This window comes from Enoplosus armatus, chromosome 5 (genome assembly GCF_043641665.1).
Source record: "Enoplosus armatus isolate fEnoArm2 chromosome 5, fEnoArm2.hap1, whole genome shotgun sequence".
NCBI lineage: Eukaryota > Metazoa > Chordata > Actinopteri > Centrarchiformes > Enoplosidae > Enoplosus > Enoplosus armatus.
In genome coordinates, this window is record NC_092184.1 from 7399561 (window position 1) to 7421683 (window position 22123).

General features: G+C 40.1%; 1 protein-coding gene across 3 annotated transcripts in view; it reads right to left on the reverse strand.

Annotated features, from left to right (window-relative positions):
• The window catches only part of nars2 (asparaginyl-tRNA synthetase 2, mitochondrial), a 37387-nt gene extending 15888 nt beyond the window's left edge, over positions 1-21499 (reverse strand). Inside the window, exons 1-14 of one of the 3 annotated variants that reach the window (XM_070905454.1) lie at positions 21227-21499; positions 20552-20661; positions 20340-20460; positions 20057-20197; positions 19885-19965; positions 19631-19725; positions 19301-19433; positions 17987-18085; positions 17824-17861; positions 17658-17724; positions 17394-17531; positions 17161-17258; positions 16368-16394; positions 16083-16277 (exon numbers count right to left, since the gene is read on the reverse strand). In XM_070905454.1, coding sequence (XP_070761555.1) covers positions 16133-16277; positions 16368-16394; positions 17161-17258; positions 17394-17531; positions 17658-17724; positions 17824-17861; positions 17987-18085; positions 19301-19433; positions 19631-19725; positions 19885-19965; positions 20057-20197; positions 20340-20460; positions 20552-20661; positions 21227-21388 — 1455 coding nt within the window. In that variant the 5' untranslated portion in view covers positions 21389-21499 and the 3' untranslated portion in view covers positions 16083-16132. Of the gene's footprint in view, positions 1-1452; positions 1754-14875; positions 14943-16082; positions 16278-16367; positions 16395-17160; positions 17259-17393; positions 17532-17657; positions 17725-17823; positions 17862-17986; positions 18086-19300; positions 19473-19630; positions 19726-19884; positions 19966-20056; positions 20198-20339; positions 20461-20551; positions 20662-21226 lie in introns of those variants that run through there. The other 2 variants (XM_070905453.1, XM_070905452.1) reach the window with 2 other exon arrangements.
• Between the last annotated feature and the right edge of the window lie 624 nt (positions 21500-22123).

Genomic DNA, 22123 nt, shown 5'->3' on the forward strand with positions numbered 1-22123 from the left:
ACTGAATATATGTGGTCAATTTCACATGCATGGCAGAGAGATGCATTGATGCTACAACCACTCAACCCTAAGATATCATGCTAAAATAACTAAACACCACATTTTTGCTTACAATTATAGCATAATCACATAATCAAAAATTCTGACAATAGCGAGATCACCCTGGGTAAAGACCTCACTCACTGCTGCTTAGAAGGAGAGGCGTTTGTATTACTATCTTTCATTTTGAGTCACCACTTTGTACGTGCAGTAGTTTGCAGAGTGTACTTTAGGTAATTAAGGCAAATCTATGGCTTGAAGGTGAAAGGATTGCTCTTCTCTGTACCACACAGAAGCAGTTTTACATGAGAACATTTCTGCATAAAAATGTTATCATTAGCATGTCTTGTCTGATAGGCACTTTTATCCCACATGCTTTGTGGTGTCACTCATGGATTCATTTTTTATCACTGGTTGCCCCAGAGTGAAACAAGCCATTCTTGTGCACAAATAATCTAAAATAGTAGCTGAATACAAAAATACAAAACTGAGCCTCAGCATCTGCTACCAACTTTTAAACTGGCCCATATCCAGAAAAATTATTTCCATCATCCTGAATACAAGAGGGAGAGATGAGACCCTTTCTTTAACAAAACAAATGAAGAAAAATCCATAACACTCTCAGACACTGTGTCCATCTATTTGGCAGGGATGTTCCTATTCCACTCTCTCAAACAACAAAGATGGAAAAAACACTGTTGCCAATGATATCATGTGGCTGGACCTCTGCTGCAGATTTTTTGTGAAAACTCAGATGCAAGCTGTTTCAAATACCATGAGAAAGCACAGCAGGAGGCTAATAAAAGGGAGGTGTTATTGTATTTAGTTTTGCCCAGCTTATAAGCCTTAAACATCAAAACACATCTGATTAATTCAGTAAAGATGAGTATATACATATTATACTGTATATACTGTACATATTGTACAGTATCTCAAAAAATTGTGAAAAATGGCCATCACTATTTCCCAAAGCTTAAGGTGACAAACAGTCAAACACCCATATGTATTCAACTTAAAATGAACAGGGAAAGCAGATAATCATTCACCCGTGAGAAGCAAAGCAAGCAAGTGTTTGGCAAGTTTTGCTTGATAAATGACTTGAATAATAGATTATCAAATGTGTAGAAAAATCCTCATCATTTCAGCACTACATATTATAATATTTTCTACTGGTCCAACTAATTGTTTGAAAATTTAAATTTGAGATAGAAGCGACAGCATACCATACCAACAGATTTCTTACCTAACCTGAAAGAAAGATGGATAGAAATAAAACACAAAACATTCATATTGAACTGACTAGTTGTCACTTTAGCCTATCTAAGATGTTTTGAACAAATTAGAGATAAATGAGAGATAAATAAAAACAGTGACAGCGGGATAGAGCAGCAAGGACAGGTCAGAGTTGCCTACCGTGGTTGTCATCTGACTGGTTGAACCCACACAGCTGGCAGATGGAGCGGACCCACTTATTCATCTCCTCCTCAGTCTCAGCTACAAGATAAAATGTACGATCTGAGGTCTTGATGTCAAACACAAAGCTGTCCTGGAACTCCTTCCTCTTAAAGGTCAGGCCTGCATCCACCTGCTCGCAGCAGTGCAGGTCGATGACCCGGATGGGTTTTTTGGAGTGGTCGTTCTTGTAGTACTCGAGAACATCAGGGTCACCACTCATGCGGCCACTGCGAAGTATGAACCAGCGTTTCTTCCATGCCTGGGAAATGAGATTGAAAGGTAAGAACATGACCTCAGTACACAAATAGAAAGCACTTACCCTGTGAACCAAATCATATGTCATATTTAATATTTGGAATACATTTTATGTTAGCAACACAGAAGCCATCTGCATTTTAAATAATCAACAATTATACAGATTCAGTTTGATTTCTTACTGTGTGCGACGCAGAATGTAGTCATGGCAACACACTCAACAGCTGGACTTTGTTTGTGATGTTAACTGTTTATTAAACAGACCTCAGAGAAACTAAAGTCTGCTTACTTGAGCAGGTTACTGTGCTTAAGCACGCATGTGGTTATGTGTGGTTTGTATGTGTGTGTTGGAGGCTGTGGGGGGGCAGCAGGTGTTTACTCCCTCCCAACGTATTTCCTGTGCTGGTATCCCTCTATGAGCTAACAGAGAAGCAGCTCCACCATGACAACTTCATCACAAGACTGCAAGCTCCTCCCATTCCAAGAGCTGCTGAGTGACACTGCTTTGGTCCAATCAAAGTCAAGCTACATCTGCATATGATTGTGACACTGGAGCTGGAGTTTTCTCAGAGAGCGTAAAAAAACATCTCTTGTCATAACCACATGAAAGGCAGCAGAAGTACATGCTCCAACAATGCAAGCAGTTATGAAACCTAAAATGTAGCGTGTTGATTTCACACCAACAACACCATTGTTGCATTTATCAACTAGAAAAGCATAAAGGGAGAACAGTGGCCTTGATTACAGCAGCTCCATATGTGGCTGTCTTAAAGGGCCTCTGTGTTCTCTGTGCTCAGAGACAAAAGAGGAAGATAGACCAGGAAGGGAAAGGGGGAGTAAAGGGGGGTTGAGGGGAGCTTTTGGACATCTGCCAGTGATGCACTTCCGCCAGGCAAAGTCTCTCTCACATGCAGGCTGCTGACACACAGGATCCTGCAGGCCCCCTCTCTCTCCATCAACACAGAGACTGCCGCAAGGCTAACTGCCCCACGCCCCCCCTCAAACCAGACCGACACCATACAGATGCACAAACACACACACACACAGGGCAGAACAATGGATTGCACTGCATCTCTCCTGTGCTTTTCAGAGAGGTCTTCCTAATCTTTTCTGGAAATACATACATGCTAAATTTTCTTGTAGGCTATTTCTCTCAGAGGTAAAATAAATGGTGGCTGAATTAGCCGCTTCGGTTTCAGTGTCCTGATATTGTGCATACTTGAAAGAACGTTTGTTTCTAGTTACTACAGGTACATAATGTTCTTAACAGTAGCCTCACCCATTAAAGCATTTGCTGTGTGAAATAGTGCCTCTGCACTTTTTGGTTAATGTTTCATAAAAATGTATTAATTTCTTCTTACATGAGTGGAGAATGTCATTATTTGAGGTGAGGCAGCCCGTCTCTGCTATAATATGCTGTGGTAAATCTTCCTTGATGAACTGTGAACAAGTTGAAAACTATTAGCTTACATTGATCAACACCTGATAGCAGTGTTGAAAAAATAATAACATAATGACTCACACATTTTGAGACGAGAGGCATCATTCCTCATGCTAAATGTTACTGAAGTGTTATTTTGACATGTTGGCAGTTCTGTTTATTACAAGAGGAGGCAGAAACACGTTTTCTTTCTTTCTTTTTTTTTTCTCCAGGAAGTGCAGATTGTGATCTTACGGTGTGTAGCTGAAGTGCTGCTGAGGCTCTGGAGTATAAGACTTTCTCATTTTATTTTCTGTCAGATGGATACAATGATAAAAGCTGGAGGCAGTACGACCTTAATGGTGTTGATAGTAGAGCCGTGCTGCTGTGTGCATCTTACCACTAGCCCCGGTCTCAAGAAACTGAAAAAAGTGTGATCAAAATAATAGGTTTAATCAGCACTATCTGATGAGTTGTTCAGTTGTGTGAAAACCATGTATTAGGTCTTGTATTTCTTACTATGGGAAGTTGTTATGAATGTTCACTAATGCAGATTATACTAGTGAAGGGCGTGGGAAAACAGATTCAAAGAAGTCAACAGTGTTACTCCTCAAGTTTCCTTCTAAAGGATCTCACTGGAGTGTGAACTTCCTTATTTCATAAAAATACAGTATAGTCATCACACTCCTCCAGAAGAACAAACACAAGAGCCCTGCATACTTTTTCTTTCCTTTTTCCATGTCCACAAATCTCTTTGGTTCATTGCCATTACACCATTCAGAGAGAAATCGCTATAACTCTTGCAAGCTCCATTTAAATATTATTGCCTTTTCTGGAAAGAGAGAGCATCACTTAATTGAGACCTGGAGCGCTGCCCAGTTTCAAGAGGTCAGTGCGACCCAGCTGGGTTATTCCTGGCATCCTTCAGCTGCGGCCAGCATATTAACCCAGGACAGCAACAGCTCTCAACCACGGAGGAAATACAACTCATTTAGGAGGCCTTATCATACTAAAAATAGAATGACTATTCTCCACAGGAAAAGCAGTTGCTGCCTAATTCAAGAACAAAAAAATTTAAAGCTTGGTCTGAATGAGAGGGTTGAATAATGTTTCCCTCTGTCACACTTTCTGCAAGCTCCTCACAGACATCTTGCATGGAAAATGAAAGAAAATGTCTTAGGTGCATTCAGTTTTGTATCAGCCTTTTCAACAACACAACTGGCAGAGCAGCTTTCCCTCCTCCTCTCTCTCGCTCTCTCTCATGCACTCTTTCAAATTTGAGCAAACTTCCCTGGCGAAGTAAATCATGGGGGAGGAGGACACAACAAAATGAGCTAACCCACCCACCGCCTGTCCTACAGAGCATGTCTAAGCCCATCGATCACTGTCGAAGCGCTGGGAAGTGAGGGCTGAAGCTGTAAAACTAGGATGAACTCTCCCGGCTCTCCAACTTTCCCCTCCCCCTCATGGCTTTGGCTTAAGCTACATTGCTGTTTGAGGAAAAAAAGGGCTCAGCCGAGACACTGCCCTTGTTAACAACTGGACTGGACAGTCCACTGGACCACTGAGAGAGCTGCGAGCCAGGCCACTAATCACACGTTATCAAAGAGTTACATTATTGCCTGAGCAATATACTGCAAACCACACAGGACATGTTATAACTCCCATGTATTGGCATTAATTCATCATGTTCTGCTGCTCTTTCTGCAGATAGGATCAAAGTCAATTAAAGGTCAAATTGGAGCAGAAAAAAGAACAACTAAAAACCAAAAATTCTACAGTTAATGAGAAAACAGTAAAGAGAACTTTATGAAATCTTCCTCAGATTTAAGTTTAAAAACCTGCTATTTGGATTGTAAGGGTCTCAACTCTAGACTGTAAAGCCTGCCAGCGCTTGAAGCCCTCCAAGAAGAGCAGCCATCCGTATCTATGAACACACAGCGTTTAGTCCCTTCAGTCTAATTCAATCATGCCATAAAGACTTGATCTTACCTTGTTCCAACATAGTCTCATTTGTCCTGTGCTGACGGCAGCCAGCTACAGATACATAGACTACAGTGGAATACAAAGGATAACACGTCTGCATCTATTTTAGATGACTGGGAAGGAAAACATCTAATAACAAAACTGCACAAAACAATCTTTTGAACGAGTTTACTTCTAAAAATAGGATCAAAACTGGTTTGTCTTGCCAATTCCTTTTGTTTCTATGCATGTTAATAAGTGGACATGTTTTGTTCTATTTTTGGCAGACTGCAAAACAATAATACTGTGGGAAAACAAACAAATTCATACAAAAGCTCTCAGGTCTCAAAAATAAAAGGGATACAATTGTCTGGTATGTGTTGATAGTTCTCCAAGGCTTCATAACACATTTTAGGAGGTAAATACACAGCGACAGCTGATAAGTCACAGTAATCATTTACTTTATTTGCACATATCTAATCCAACACTATAAAAACAAGCCCAGTCTCAAATGTTTGAACCCAACTCATCACTCTGCTGTCCTAGTAACACAACTAATGAACTTACAGATGGTTGTGGCCTAAACAATTATCCAAGGTGTGCCTTTTACAGCAATAGAGCGTGTGTGTGTGTAGTAGTAGACTGTGTCAACAAGCTGGCTGATAAGCATCAATCCACACATGTTTTTAAATGTGCATGAGCAAACATCCAAACTAAACACGTATGTTATCCAAGTTAAAGGTTAGAATAGTCTTGTTTACCTCTCCTCCGATTAAAGCAAGAGAGGAGGAGACAGCAGGTTGTTGTCTTTGACTCGACCTCTTCTGCTTTACCTGCTGCTGCAGTACACACACTACACAGCTGCACAAACACCGGCACTGTGGAGCTGTGGCAGAGCCTTGTTACCACCTTGCTTGCATACATTTTCTCATCTATTACCAGCTTTTGTAAAGGTCATGTGGCAGGGCGATTTACCTCATGTGACTCTGAATGCTTGGCTACGATCAGACTGGATGCCTCAGGCGACATGTCTCTCATTTGATCTGAGCGACAGCACATCTGCGAGCAAGTGCTCACACACGGTGATGAGACTGCATGAAAATGCACTGGCGCTGGGCCATTACTGCTTAATTATGGTAAAAGGTGAGTTGAGAGGGATCCCATCAGTGTTCTCAGAGGTCCCACTGGTGAGCCTCTAAGGGATGGGACAGAGCATGGAGAAAATTAAGAGGGGGAGGAAAAGTGGTCAGGGGGGATAGTATCCAATTTCAGCCAATAAGGACTCACAGCCCATGTTCAGTATAAGCTTTCACATATCTGGAAGCTCAATGTAAAATGAAAATAAAATATTCTTTGATCTTTTCAAATGATACCCAACTCATAATATTTTTATCTTGACTTTCCCATGTAAAGCACCTTGTGACTTTGTTTTGAAAGGTTATATACTAAACTAAACTGCTCACGTTAGCCTGATGCAGCTTTTCATTTCACTCACCCTGAATGGTTATTGGTTCTAAATAAAGACAGTAGATATAGTAGCCCCCCTCCTAGTAGCCCTCCTCCTCTGTAACTGTAATGCATTCATCCCACTTCTATTCTATGTGGGTGCTGTTTCCTAGCGTCTCAAAGTTGGTGAAGAACAAAAGAGGAGTATTTAGCACATCAGTGACTTCATTACTTGTCCCTTCTGGTGCCTGAATAAGGCTAGAATTTCATCTTTCCAGAAAACACCTCTCAACAAAAGAACAGCAGTGAGGATCACATTGCAATGCATGAATTAAAAGGTTGGACTGCTATAATGGCCATGATTGTATGAGTGAATGCCTAAACACTTGTGATTCTGGCTAATGTTGTGAAAGGGGACAAAGCTGGACTGGCTGCAGCAGACAATGACGACAGAGCCCTGATTATCTGGTCCTAATCAATAGCGGGTCACACATCAGCCCACATTCCAGGAACAGATGGGAGTTTCGGCAAGTGAGGCAATGCAATCCAGTTACATTTGAAGAATATCGCCTGGCCATTCACACAGCACAAAAACACCTTTCAAATTTGCATTCTAATGCTTCCCAAGCTCATGAAAATCCGAACATGAAGATGCTCTGTTGTTTAACTCCTCATGTAAGAGCTGAATAGTCTACTAAAAATATATTTTCTTCTTTTCTGTGCTTGACAGGTGTCATGTATCTGTATTTACCTATGCGACATCAGTTTACGTAACAGTGAGCTTAAATAAAACACAAATGGGCATGAGAGAGCATGGGGAAGTTCCTCGGACGCCTTATAGTTTACAGAGGGCTCCGCATCTCGGCTCTGAGCAAGATGTTAAGCAGACCGCTGTCCCAGACAAAGTTCATAACACACGTTTCTGGAGCATTTCCAATAAATTCAGGTCACAAACAAAACAGGAGTTCAACAGTGTGCCAACAATGTGAGGCTATTTTGCATTTTCAGCAGCTCCAGCCCATTATCTGTCTCGAGAGGTGAAGAGATCCAGATGCTCTCGGGCTGGACGTGACTCTGTCCCATCCGTGTACCAGGAGAAGTAAACATGAAAAGAGGTTAAACAGAATTGCTGAGATTATAAAACTACAGCCGTTAATGTCCAATGGATGCATTAGAGCACTGCTGCAATTTAAATCAAACTGCTCAGGTTTCCCAATAGTCAAAACACTGACCTTGGAAGGCCGGCAGCTGCAAAACATAACACATGCAGATAAGACTCAAACAGGCCTGTAAATTCTTGTGTGTTAATAAAGAAGGTGGGAGGTTAGCTGTGGTGCGCCAAGACAGACAGGGTCCTCTCGAGGGTAGAAACACTTAACTCCTGATGTTTCCCTTATGTGTGGAATTGACAACTTCACATTCTCCTTTAATGCAAGACGTCAGCTTTGAAACCCATTTAGTGCATGTAGAGTAGAGCCTCATGTGACTCAGCTTTCATGACATTACAGGAAATATGATTCCACAAACAATGTCATCATATGACTGTGATGGAAAGCTCCATCCTACAGGTGTGATGATGATGATGATGATGATGATGATGAAGAGGGATGTTGCATTTGGTACCTACAGTCCTCATTCACTCACTTCACGGGAGCAATGATCTGCAAAATCTGTAGCACATCCTATGAAAAAGAACCTCTCAAAAGCTCTCAGTAGATATAATCAGCCGCAATTTGCAGTTGAACACTTCCACCATTAGGAAAATGAGTAATATCTCGCCATGTCACAGCATCAGCAAAAGGCTGGGGTTATTTAGCATGAGCCCGCCCTGACAGTTTGACTAACGGGGAGCATTATATTTAATCAGAACTCTTTGTGTCACTTCCCCTGCCTCTGCCATCTGCTGCGGCTCATACATGTCTGTGTATGGAGGGCGTGCCGAGAGCAGCTCCTGGTCTCTCACTCCTTCCAAGGTGGTTTTCGATGCACAAGGGTGGATAAAATCGTGAGGGAACTCTCTGAAACTGTCTCTTCAGTAACACAGAGTAGAAACATTTATATATACACAAGGGGAACGTCAGACCTCAGCACCTTAATCTGTCACACCATCACTCCAGCTCAAACATCACAGTGCCCATGAGGCTACTCTCCTCTCCCACCTGTGTGCATCATTACAGTCCCTGATGATGCATTCAGGATCTTGCATGCATGACATCAACAAATACGTTGGAAAATTTAGCATGTTGCTGGAGCACACCAACATCCACCCAGTCCCTCACAGTACAGACAGCAGTTAATGTCTACATGCACTAACATATCCATCACTTTGGTATGGAATCTTGTGCCACCTGAATAATTTCACTGAATGAATAAATATTTAGTATAGTAATCGATCATTGATTGACACATTTTAAAATAATATATTTTAAAGATGCTATTCATGACTTTTAATGATCAACACAAAAATATTGTTTTAATGACTTATTACTTTTGGTCATTTCGTATTTCTGTCATAATCCAACTCACAATTAATTTGTCTCCTGCTTTCTGTTTTGTGATTACTTTAATTTAAGAAGATGGCCAAAAAATGGCCAAATAAACCAAATTAGCTAAGCCAATCATTTGTCATGACTGAAACAATCAAATTGATTGTTTTGTTAAAATGATTATTGGAGGAATGCATTAATGAGATTAAATCAGATTATAACATCCAGATTACTTGTCCAACACATTAACTGACTACGTTTTGGGTGCATTATGTCACCTGAGAACCACACAGGACCTTGGACAGAATAGTTTATTATTGTCTGAGCTGTAGGAAATTTCACTTCCTATGACGAAAATGCAATGACTCTCAACTGTATGGATCTTCGTAAGAAAAAAAAATGTAATCTACAAAATGTCAATAGTACATAATGGTACACAAAACTTAGGAAATAAAGAGTTTAACAATTCACTTTCATCAGCTTGCTTACTTGCATGGTGGTTTTACGATTGCATGAAAAAACTGATTTAAATATAGTACGTAAAACACTTGCTTTTCCACTGCATCACTGTTTCCAATATCAAATTATTTATCACAGTTACATAGAGAAACTTGTGCGTGCATGTATCCGTTTTCATTTTGACTACTATAACCACCTCTACCACAACCTCAGCCAAAGGGCACTTTGCCTACACTTTTCCAACTACTACAAACTATTGCAGCGAGGCAAAGTGTTTCACATATAAACAGAAAGACAACACCATCTCACCCCAATTTTAGCATAATTACAGCTGTTAGTGTTACAATTACATTTCACGATGCAACTGCCTCCACAAGCCATTCAGTTTAGCTAGTTCAAATAAAGCCCAAAATGACTGTCAACTCCCACGATGTGTCTGAGGGTTGTGAACAAGTTCCAATAGTAGGACAATTTTTAAAGTGCATAAAACATATTTTCAAGAGATGCACTCTGACAAAATAAGCAGGCGTGCGATCGGACCGTCTACTATCATGGTGCATCTAAGCTGAACCTGCTCAAACAAAGCTGCTCGGGGGGCGTCAGAATGGCACTGGAAGCAACTGTTTTGAGAGTAAAGCAGGGCGTCAGTCAAAAAGAACATGTGTGCTAAGTCAACCATCCCTGAGTAAATACATGCTAAAAAAGACAATTAGATTTTTTTTGGCCACACAATAAACACACCAACGTAAGTGTGCTACCTCCCACTGAAACCTCAGATGACAGGGCTGCTATTCAGTTTTTGCTTTTACTAATAATACTTAAATAACTTTATATATCATTCAGTTTTATGCTGCTAAGTGGGGGGCCAAACGGCATTTGTACTTATTCACATCATGACTGCAAATCCCATTCGCTTCAGAAGGCCAACCTAATGACAGTCATGACTTGTAAGCAACTAGCACATGTAAAAACTAGTAGCAGTCCTGTGTATGACTTCCTGTTTGGATCTAAACAACAGTGCAGAAACTGGATTTCTCTTTATGTATAAACAGAAGACATTATCCTACAGTGGAACAATCTAACAGTATGACACTTGATAAAGTAGAGCCACACTTGGGAAGACAAGAGACTATATGTAAACATATACTACGTCTGTGATCAGTGGCAATTTTATTCTGCGGTTATGGTCAAATATCATCAAACTAGTTTGTTTTTAAATTTGTTTATGGTTTCACTAGTACAATGTTTTCCTGAACTGTAATAATTTATGATCTCTGGATCAGCAGAGGGGTCTAAAATAAAAATAGATGAATCCCAGAAGTTGTTTTGGTCAGTTGTTTATGATACATGACTCATTTTTTTATTTTAAGCACCATTAAATGAAACCATCACCCCTGTGATAGCGTACTTTTTGAGAGTTCAGCGAATAAGTAAAAACATTTTCACTCCTGGCCCAAATCACAAGAGAAAAATCAATGGGATCTAATTTCCTTCAGAAAGGCAGTATTTCAAGCTCAGCTGATAGAGTCTTGATAGATGGAAATACATTTATATACTCACAGGCCAATTTAATTTCTTTCCCTGCCATGGGACCTCTGTCACAACACTTCCTGTAGGTACCATCCAAAGGAAGTCTGGCATCTGCTATTGGTGCAATAATTAAGTTCTGGACAGAAAACACACAAGCTAAACCAGAGTTCATGGCAAAGGACAGGATATTATGACAAAGGTTCAAATAAAGCCACCATGGGATTTTCACAATGAATGTGAAAGAAAGGATGTATTTGGGTTTGGAGAAGAAAAAGTATTTTTTTGGTGACTTTTATGCATTAATTTCTTATGAATGTCAATTAAGACTGTAAATGTGCTGCTGAGAACAATATGAAGTTGATTTACAGAACATTTACTACAATTTGGATTAGATGTTAATAGCTAATATCAGGAAATAAAGCCAAATATTCCCTGTTTGCTGCTTCTTAATTGTGACAATGTGCTGCTTTTGGTTGCTCAAAAGAATACATTTTCTATTTTCTGATACGTTTTAATAATAATGAATTAATCAGATTTTAACCTCAGTTTAACCTTTGCTGGTTAAATTAAGTTAAAAATAATAAATAAAAATAATCAACAGTTTAAGCAACAATGAAAATTATCGTAGGCAGCCTTATGTCAATCTCAAGGATGTCTTTAAGCGAACATATCTAACAGTGACAAACTAATCTGACTTTGATACTACAGTCACATAAAGCCACCCCAGTTTTGTAGCTTCTGGGGAAAGGCCCATTTGAGGGCCCACAGATAAAGTGGAACAAGGAAAATATCTGTGTGAGCGCCGGGTGTCTGTCAAAGCAGGAACTGGGAGGCGTTCTCCGTTGACCTCTGAGGGCAAGGACTTCCCAAAGCCCCTCTGCAAAACAACAGCAGACCCGGCAGCTGACAGTGGGACACAGGCGGCTGCTGCTCTGCTATGCCTGCCTTGAAAACTCACTGACTCACCCTACATCTCTCCCTCTCTCCACCCATGTACCATCCACAAGGGCAAGACGGTAAAGCCCTTAGAAAGTGGCAGTGGGAGAAGGCAGAAGCCGCAGCTATCACCTTGCCGATATGATCTGTCTGGAATGTGGCAATGCTTTACTGTATGTGAACAGACACGTTTGTGATGTCAGACACAATAACGGGCAGATGGGAGGGTTTAGCCAACAGCAGCTTGATCCCGACCTGAGAACAGGAATTAAACTGTTTACAGTACAACTCGTACGCATGTATGATTCATATGGTGCATGCAAAGTATGATTCATTTAGATGACGTATTATTATGCATATGTCAACATTGGGAGTCACAAAAAGGTGTACCTGTCTAGGAAAAAGCGAGCGAGGACGAGGTTAGAAAACAGACTAAAGATTTTCTTTCCTTACTTATTACAAGTCAAAGAAGCAAGACTATTGACAACAAATACATTTTTAGTAGTATGTTGATTTGACAGGTGATGAGTTGTCAACTGAGCAGCAGCTGCAAATAAGATTGTTTCGGGGTTAATGTAGCAGACATGATGAGGCATATTGTCTGACCACTGACTGATGAGTAAAATAATCTCAACAGAACTGTGCAAGAGGCAGTAGTTAGGCGCTGGATTACTCAGTTGTTTTCATGTTCTTGTGCTTACTCTGGACATTGTTCAACAAAAGCAACCAGGCCACTCCCACCTACCCTTAAAACACTGCCCAACTCTGGAGCCTCGATCAGCCACCAAGAAGAGATAAATCCAACCAAGTGATTCATTTAGCAGCTCTGAGATATTAGAGCACAACTGTTTTCCTTGTGGAGACACAGCGCGTGTGAAAAGTGACTATGTCGGCAGTGTCGTGGTCACATGTTTGGGGGGGGGCACCGAAAGTTTATGCTCATCATGTGTTTGTGCAGCAAGGAGCTGTTGTAGAAAAAGTGAGTCACTGCTGAGAGTTAATAGCATTGTAAACAATTAGCAAACATTTCACCAGGACTAGTCATGCCTCTTAAGTGAACATGTTATCTCCTGTCTTCACCACCAGTTGCAGGCTTCAACTGCCACGAGTGTTTTGCTCCCTGATTTTGCATATGATTTGCATGCCCGACCTGCGGTGGTAGTACCAGTTTTTAGTCTCTCCTAAACCTGCACTGGATTCTACACTGCATTTGACATACATAGCTGTGTGCCACACTTTCAGAAACCGTCTGTGGAGAGGTCATGGGAAACTTTTTTTTTTTATACAATGGCCGATCATTTCAACAACTAACTACTGATTAACAACCACAGGCCTGATCTGGCTTAGTGAGGACTTTGTGGTTGAAAAGGGTGGAATATTGACAGGTAAAGTGTTGTTAAGGATTAAAACACCTTTTCATTGTTTGTTTCATTGCAAATAATCTCCTACAAGACGCACAACAGTATGAACTGTTGTAGCATTTAACATGTCAGTTACAGCTCTGAAACAATACATTCCTTACACCTCCTCAGCTCATTCCAATATAATGACCAATCAAACTTGCCACCATGTTCCTTGAGAAACACAACACACCTTCAGGCGGGAATGTCTGAAAGTATGTGAGAGTAGTATCTGAAAATATCCCTCTACATTAGGACGTCAGCTATGTCAGATGACAGCAATACTGGTGAGTAAATGGCCCCGATTGTCCATAGCCTGAGTTTAAGTGGAAGGAATTTCAGATGGACAGATTATCGCATTCACAAGTCTGCCTGTTCAGGACACTCCATCTCATGACACTGTTTTCTGGCTGAAACCGTGTGTGCGCAGTTGTTTATAGGTTATAGCTCAGGGTGAGAAGCAGGGTGAAAAGGGCTCAGAGGCTGTTCCCTGCTCTTTGCCTGAGGAAGGCCATTATGTTACCTCCATTATGCCTTGAGGTTTTTTTTTCTCGTTGTTTATACAGTACTGCTATGAACCAAGCAAGTTTTTCCTCTGTACCATTGCAGCTGCTGTTCCATACTAACCATGGTGGTCTCTGTGTAAACATTAGCCAGCTTTAAGTGGAAGACAATGAGGAAATGACAGTGGGGGGGGGGGGGGGGGGGGCATTTGAAGACATTCAACGATGGGTTTCCAGATGAAACAGAGAGATGACATCATGGCAAAGTCAGCTAGTAGGAACATGGAGAGGCCTGGTAATGCAACACCATACATAAACAGTGGACAGCTGTATTTATAGGTGATTGTCTCATGGTTCTATCTGCCTCCATAAATCCTATTATCTGATTTGCAGCCATTCCCCTGCCCAGCAAGAGACTAGCAGCTTTGGCTTATAAAGCCTTATCAAGGCACTCAAGTGCTGTGCAGTTATCACTATTGTTGTGACATTAGTCGGCTTGGCCAACATGAAAACTGGTCCCATCAATGCTTGATTAAACATTACCTCATCATGATCGGATAAAGCCAAATGGCAGTTTGTGAGTGTCTGAGAGCTATTTAGTCAAAATTATAGACAGCTGTCTGGTATTACAAAGCCATGTTGTCATAGGACCCTTCCATGTAAAACCTGGCAACTGCATTTACATATAAAAACATATATTTCTAGTTTCTAATGGATTTAGACTGTATTTCAGAATCAATAATAACATGTGATGCCTCCTGTAGGACATTCAAAACAGAGGCAGGTCCAGCTGGTAGTGGGATGCACCTGCTACAACTGGACTTTTACTCTGTGAGTTTGACACCACTTATCTGAGATGCAGATGAAGAAAACACAAAGGGCAGCAATTTGACAGAGAAGGAAACCAGATCAAATCCGTTACTCCCACACCAGTCAAGCACATAAACAAAGAGAAACTGAGCGAAAGTGTTATTGACTTACATATCTCCTCAGCTTTTTCTCCGGTGGTGACTTTCTCAGCCAGCCTTGGCAGATGATTTCTCCGCCGCTCATGTTTGTCAGTGTCTGCCGTTTCTTCTTGCTCTACAACTGCCGTCTGTCACTAGTACATGACGGCTCCTGAAGGCTTGCCTGTTCAAAGTGCTGTCGGCGTTTGGCTCACACTGGTGCAGTCTGCTCCCCCCATTTGATAAAAATCAAAGCAGTGCTGGTCGGAGATGTTGCCAGTCGCTCCTGGTGGTACTATGAGTAGCAACCAGCGCGCAAAACCCCAGCTGAAGGGGGGTGGGGGGGGGAGAGAAAGGCGCAACTCGACTCTTCGGGAATTACGTACAGCCAGCTGACGGGCAGCCGCGGGGAAACTCAACTGATGCAGGGTGAGGAAGTACCGTAGGGTGTCTGCAGTTTGTTTTCCCAACTCATACCACGCCCACCGAGCAAAGAGGGGATGGGCTGCGCTGGGATGAACAGGATGGGAGACCTGTTTGCCTCAAAGTAGCTTCAAGATCCCAAAACGAGTTGAAATAATGGAGTCGAATCGATTTGTAACATACTGGTCTATTTGTCGACGTTCACACCAAACAGACGTTAAAGTGATTTGTGTTTTACTTCTAAAACGGAAACGCATCTGATTTCACACTATTAAATCAAACGTGTTGTATAACTCCCCAAATACAGTTAAGAATCAATCATAGCTGACAGATGGAGATTTTCTGTGCTTTGAAAAACAAAAGATCAAATCAAGAGCCAACAGCTGCTGTTATTTAAGTAAAAGATTCGCCGTTTCTCAGTTGGGTGGAATGGGAAAAAGCGCCACCTTGTGGAAAGTTGGAATACCTGACAGTTGCTCTGAAAACTGACGTTGTTTTTAAATGTAGATGTTTAACAGGTAAAAGAGACATGATTTTCATTTGTTCACTTCGTTATGTTTTCTTCATTTACACACACAGGCTGAAATCCAAACATGCACCGATGTGGAGGGATGTCAGGAGTGATGATGATATAGATAGCACACCACCATGACACTCGAATCCGCTACCCGGTTCCCAAGCCACTACTCATGTGGTACTCAATTATCATTGTTTTCAGATTACAGGTGCAGTTACATTTAAAAAAGACCACCAATAAACCAATACATTTTTAAAAAGTTTAAAACGATGTGGAGTATCATGTTTATTTGATGTTTGCCAGACAGCGAAAACAGACTTCACTGACTTAAAAATATGTACTAGCTGTGTTTTATAGGACACAAGAATGTGAAAATCTAGGGAAAGGGATCACATCTTTTATGTTGTCAACACCAAGAATGCATTGCACATATCGCTCAAATCCCAGTCCAAAGCCACCATGAGGGACGGAGCCAAAACGCCTCAAATCCAGATACCTGCAAATAAATAAGAATTATCATTACAACTCTGTTGGTGTCTAAGGATGCTTCTTTTGAAATGTTGTTAATGTAAATATGTTATTTTACCAGCTGTAGGTGTCTTCTAATCCAGCCCTGGAAAAAGTATGATAATTCTTGTAAGAGCCTTTGGTCAAAACTCCTTAGCATAATTTTCATTTATTATCAATCCATGTGCAAATAACAAAACTAACTTTCTTTGCAGAGACTTTCTCTTCTGCGCCTAATTGAGGGTTACAAACTCAAAACTGGTGCTACACATTAGGGTTGGACATAAAGGAACAGATAAATTGTTGCCTTTTTTTTTAAAAATAGCAGACAGTCAGTTTTGTCCACCACAGATGTGACAAAGGTTTCTTCTTGTCCACAGCTACGTAAAACTGTCAGTAAAACCGGCAATTACATCTTATTTCTTTTGTACAATATACCTATTATGTTAATTGTTCAGTTATGTTTACATACTTTAATCATATACATACATAAATGTTAATGTATATTCAAAATAAATGTCAAATTTATCCTATAGGTTTCCCACCATTGAATATATGAGGTGAGTTGGGGGGCTTAAAAACATGCTAACCCATCTGAAGAAGTCAGCTGATATCCCTAACTTTCTGCTCTATGAGGTGGCGAGAGTACAGAAAAGATGTCTGAGCTATAGTGGAAGGTTGTATACTGCTTCTTATTTTAACCAGCCCCTGCAACACTTGTAAAATGCGCCAGCTAGCCCAGAGTGACACTACTGGGATTACGCTTGATCTCAATGAAAGAAAATACAAGCAAATTTAAAGCAGGTATTGACAACCATAGTCTAAATCTATTAGCATGGGCCTTCCAATGCCCCTGGAGTATGTGTTCTTACTCTTCCAGCCGAGCCCTCAGCAGATCCAGCCTCTCCTCTCTCAGCGAGCCCCCACAGAGCTCTCCAATTCCTGGCACAAGAAGGTCCACTGCAGCTGCCTGCACACAAACGACAGTCGGAGTCAGCTCAGATATGCAAATCGCTGCGATAACCCAACTGACATTACAAGGAAGGAACTCAGTGGTTAAATCATTGATTCACTCTGCATTTTTAACCGTATAATTAGGTCTTACTGTATGCTCAGGATGGTCCTGGTTGTCCCTTGCATAAAACGGCTTAAGATCATAAGGATAATCAGTGACAAAGACTGGAATGTTGCCGCAATGTTTCACCAGGTACTTCTCATGTTCGGTCTGAAGGTCACAACCCCACTGTAGGAAAGAAGTGCTAAGGTCAATGTGGAGCTCTGTGGAATGACAATGTTAGTAGCAAACATGCAGTAGAGGTAGATATCAAGTCTGCTCTGTCAAGGAGAAAATAAAAACATCGCCACTTACGTCTGTTGGGAAGGCAAATTTCTGAGAGCTGCGGTTTAGGATGTCTATAGCCTCACTGTAGGTAATCCTAAAAGTAGAATGAGATAGTATCAAGGCCTTCAACATTTGACTTTATTCTTTATCTGATTTAATTTTATATGCCATGTTTAGAAAAATAGAGACCTACACAGGGAATCTCTTCTTCAGCATAGCATCTACGGTGTCCTTAGAGTGTATGGATGCAATAGGGGAAAAAGTTGAGATAATAATGAAGTCAGATGCATTTGTGGCTCTTGGTATAAGGACACAGGTTATGTACCCAAGTTAAATAAGTGTCCTTCAGGACTCACCTTGTGTCCAGGAGTCACATGCTTGTGAAACAAATCCACATCCTCCGCACAGTGGGCCAAGACATGCTCCGTGGCAGATCTGAACATGTCCTCCATGACCTAAAGAGCAGGCCTAGTTTAATAATTAAAGCTTTCCTGGGCATCTGTGCACAAGGGCAACTTTAAAAGTCACATGAGGTAAGTGAAAATTTGAACTTCAGTACACAGAAATTGATGTGATGTGACAATCAGTTCACTTCATCCTAGATGCTCATGTTTAAAGAATTAGCCAGTCTGTGATGACTGCTTATTATCAAAGGTAACCAAACAACTTTAATGCAAATTAGTTTCTCCTTCTCTGGACAAAGTGATCCCCCCCAGCTATGTAAAGCAACACTGAGAGAGAATAAAGACGGAACAAATTTCTCTTCATATAGTACAGCACATGTCAATACATTTCAAATCAAGTTTTTTTTCATAGCATGCTAAAATGAATAGAAACCAATGGCTTTCAGAAAGGTTAGAAATATGTTGTGTGAAAAGCAGTTAACAGGCTGTTATGGCAAGCCATTTTCATATTTAATAGCTAGACTGGATATATATTGCAAATATCTGTAATTAAATTCTTCCTCAAAAAGAACATTTCAGATATCCACAATGACATTCTTCCCAGGACAAATGATGTCACTTTTATCATTCATGTGTATTGGGCTTTCAATTTCAGATATCCATAATTGCATTTTTGATATCAAGAAATAACATTCTGGATATCTGCAAGAGAATTATTTTGGATATGTAGAACTGCAATTCTACTAGGAAAAATACCATCTGTATATGTGGACATCTGTATAATTGTATAATTTCCCCCAGGGGATCAATAAAGTATTTCTGATTCTGATAAATATTATGGCTATTCATAATTGTAATTCTTCCTATCCAGAATGTACATAATGTAACAAAAGTTACAACATTTTTTACAAATAAAAATGCATTTATGGATATCCAAAACAATTTAAAACGGCCACTTTTTAAGAATTTAAAGATATCTTAAATTTTGTTTTGACTAGTACAATCAAAGTTGTAGATATCTTGAAATACAATTTATACTTGTAAGAATGTTATTGTGGATATTTTTAATTACCATTTTGACTAGTGAGAATACAATTTTGACCAGGAGAAATGCTATTATGGATATCTAAAATGTAATTACAGATAGGAGTGTGGTTCAATTAAATGTTAAAACAGCTTGCTATAGGATATCACTTTTTAACCAATGTGCTACTTTGATCAATATCATACAGCAATATTGTATTTGAGGACAATGACATCGTGTACCTTGGCGAGATCCTCTAAGGACTGCGTGAAGGACACCTCGGCCTCCACCATGTAAAACTCAGCCAGGTGACGTCTGCTTTGGGAGTTCTCTGCACGAAAAGTTGGCCCAAACGTGTAGACTCTAGAAAAAGCCCTAGAAGAGAATGAGTGACAAGGCATAATTAGAAATGCACTTTTGTGTGTGTGTGTGTGTGTGTGTGTGTGTGTGTGTGTCTGTCTCTCTCTTACTGTCTGAGGCAGAATGGATATATCCTAATGGATGGTAGGATATGTGAATTTTAAAAATTTGGAGATGATGACTAGAAGATAAATTCATATAGTTTATCTCACCCTGACATCACTTCCAAATGAAGCTGTCCAGACACAGTTAGGAAGGCTGGGACAGAGAAAAAGTTCTCATCTTCTCCAGTGTCTGGGCCTGATGGCTGTGGTAAAAGCAGAGATTTTGAGGTCTCAAACAATGTCATTAATCCTTCAGTTCACATCAGAGCTTTGATTGACAATTATATACTGGCGGTGACACCACATATTAACCATATGCGAGTGCTTTAAGGACATTCATAAATACATCTGCAGATACTCACTTCAACCTGAAAGAGCTCCCCTGCACCTTCGCAGTCATTTGAGGTGATAACTGGAGTGTGAATGTGCACAAAGCCATTTTCCTGGGGGAAAAAAATTAAATAAATAAATAAAATAATAAATACAAAACGTCTTGCTCTGCATTCTTAAAACATCCTCCACTGATGTTCTCACCTTGAAGTATGAGTGAATTGCTCTAGTGGCCTCACTTCGTATTCTCAACAGGGAGCTGAAGGCATTTGTTCTACACCTGAGATGAGGAAACTGGCGAATATACTCAAGGCCGTGTCTCTCTTTAATTTTGAAGGGAAAATCCTGAAACAAGAAGACAATATTAAATTATCTTTCCTATACAATGACCACATACAAGTTATAACATAGATGAGGTATCATTTGAAGCTACAACAATGAGTCAGTAAAATGAGTGTGGGATGGTTGAGGAGATTATTTTCCTTACGACAGGGTTGCATTCTCCAACTACATGGATTTGGTCTGCTTCCAGTTCAATTGGCTGTTTTTGGTGTGGACTTTTTTTGAGAACACCTGTGACTTCAACAGCACTACCATATGTGAGCAACCTTAATTTGAGGAAAAAGAAAAGAGTAGAAGACAGTCTACAACATAAAATGGTGAAGGATTATCTACAGGGATCAAAACTGAAGTGCTTACGGATCATTCAGCTCTGAACTGGCGACAATCTGCAATGACTGCAAAGAGCTCCCATCATTCACGTGGAGAAAGAGATTTGTCTTCTGAGGTCTAACAGAGCGAACCCATCCCTACAACAGAGAAACAAATCAAACTACAACTAGCTGTTCCTACTGTTAATATAGAAATATCTTCTTTTGCTTGCATAAAGCGGGATATTGGCAAATCAATACACAATACAATACAGTTATATTTGAAATCATTTGGAAAGCAAAGTGTGAAAACCTAAGTATAGCATTGTCATAGTTCAGGATGCATAAGGCGCTGGTTGGGATTCAGGTAACATATCTGCTTTATAACAGATCTTTAGGGGACATTAGTTTAACAAATGCCCATGTAAACTATATACGTGCACAGTACATACAGTTATATGTAGCAGATGCTAATCTGAAGAATCCAGGCAACTACAACGTTAAGCTGTTTGCAAGAATTCTCTTGTGGTAATTTATTCTAAAATAAAAAGAAGTATAGCTAAATGTAACTAAAGATGATACACATTATTAAGGTTTAATATATGTCAAAAAATGCTAAACTGTAGTATGGGTGTAGCTAAAATGCGCAGCATGTTACTGAAGAATAGTTGCTAGCACAAATTAGCAGAAAATATCAAGTGATGAAAATAGGCGTTAACGTTACCTGCACTTTGACATTTGCTCCTAATTCAGCACCTGAAACTGCTTCGGATATTCTCAGCTTGGTTGGTGTCCTCTTACAGTAATGTCGAATACTTAATAATATTCCCCGAGAAACTGAAGTGGTTGATGCAACAGAAATCGCTTTAGCTGCAGCTTGAAACATCGTGAAAAACGCTGAACTCTGAGACACAAAAACCGCTAAACGCACAACATGTTGCGACAACTCAGAGATACAAAAAGAACATATTTGAAGGTATTTTTGCGATGTATCACGTTTTGCTCTGACTTGACTTTCACGTTGTTTCCCTTGTCCGACAGTAACACTTCCTGTTTGGGTCTTTCATCATTCGTCCAATTCAGTCACGTGGATTGCAATAAACGAATGAGATGTCGGCGTCTTGTAGCAGTCCTTACATTGCTCTAGGGAGTTGTAGTTTTCAGCCTGAATACCATTTCATACCGAAGTCAGAAGTTTAGGATTACATCAATACAATATATAATTTCATTATTTTTGCTGCAGTTATTTTATGAACATGTTATGAGATGTTATTGTATGGTAGAGGTTATAGATAAATATTTGGTAAAAACAAATATTATGTGAAGTATTGTGAAATTTGTCAAGGGAAGAGTAGCATACAGAAAATGCCACCCCTTTAAAAAACTAGAAGCCACAATCATTTAATCAGTTTGAAAGAAGGAGAAAAACAGTATTTGTGGGTTTTAAATATTACTCACTTCTGATTTTACCTTTTGACAGAATACAATTGTGGGACAAATACAGGGAAAAAACACAAATTCCTGTTCTCTGCTCTATAAAGAGCAATCACTCTTCACCGGTAAGTAAAACGTGATGCATTTGTTGTAGGGAAAGCAACGTTTTTTGGTGTAAAGTTGTGAC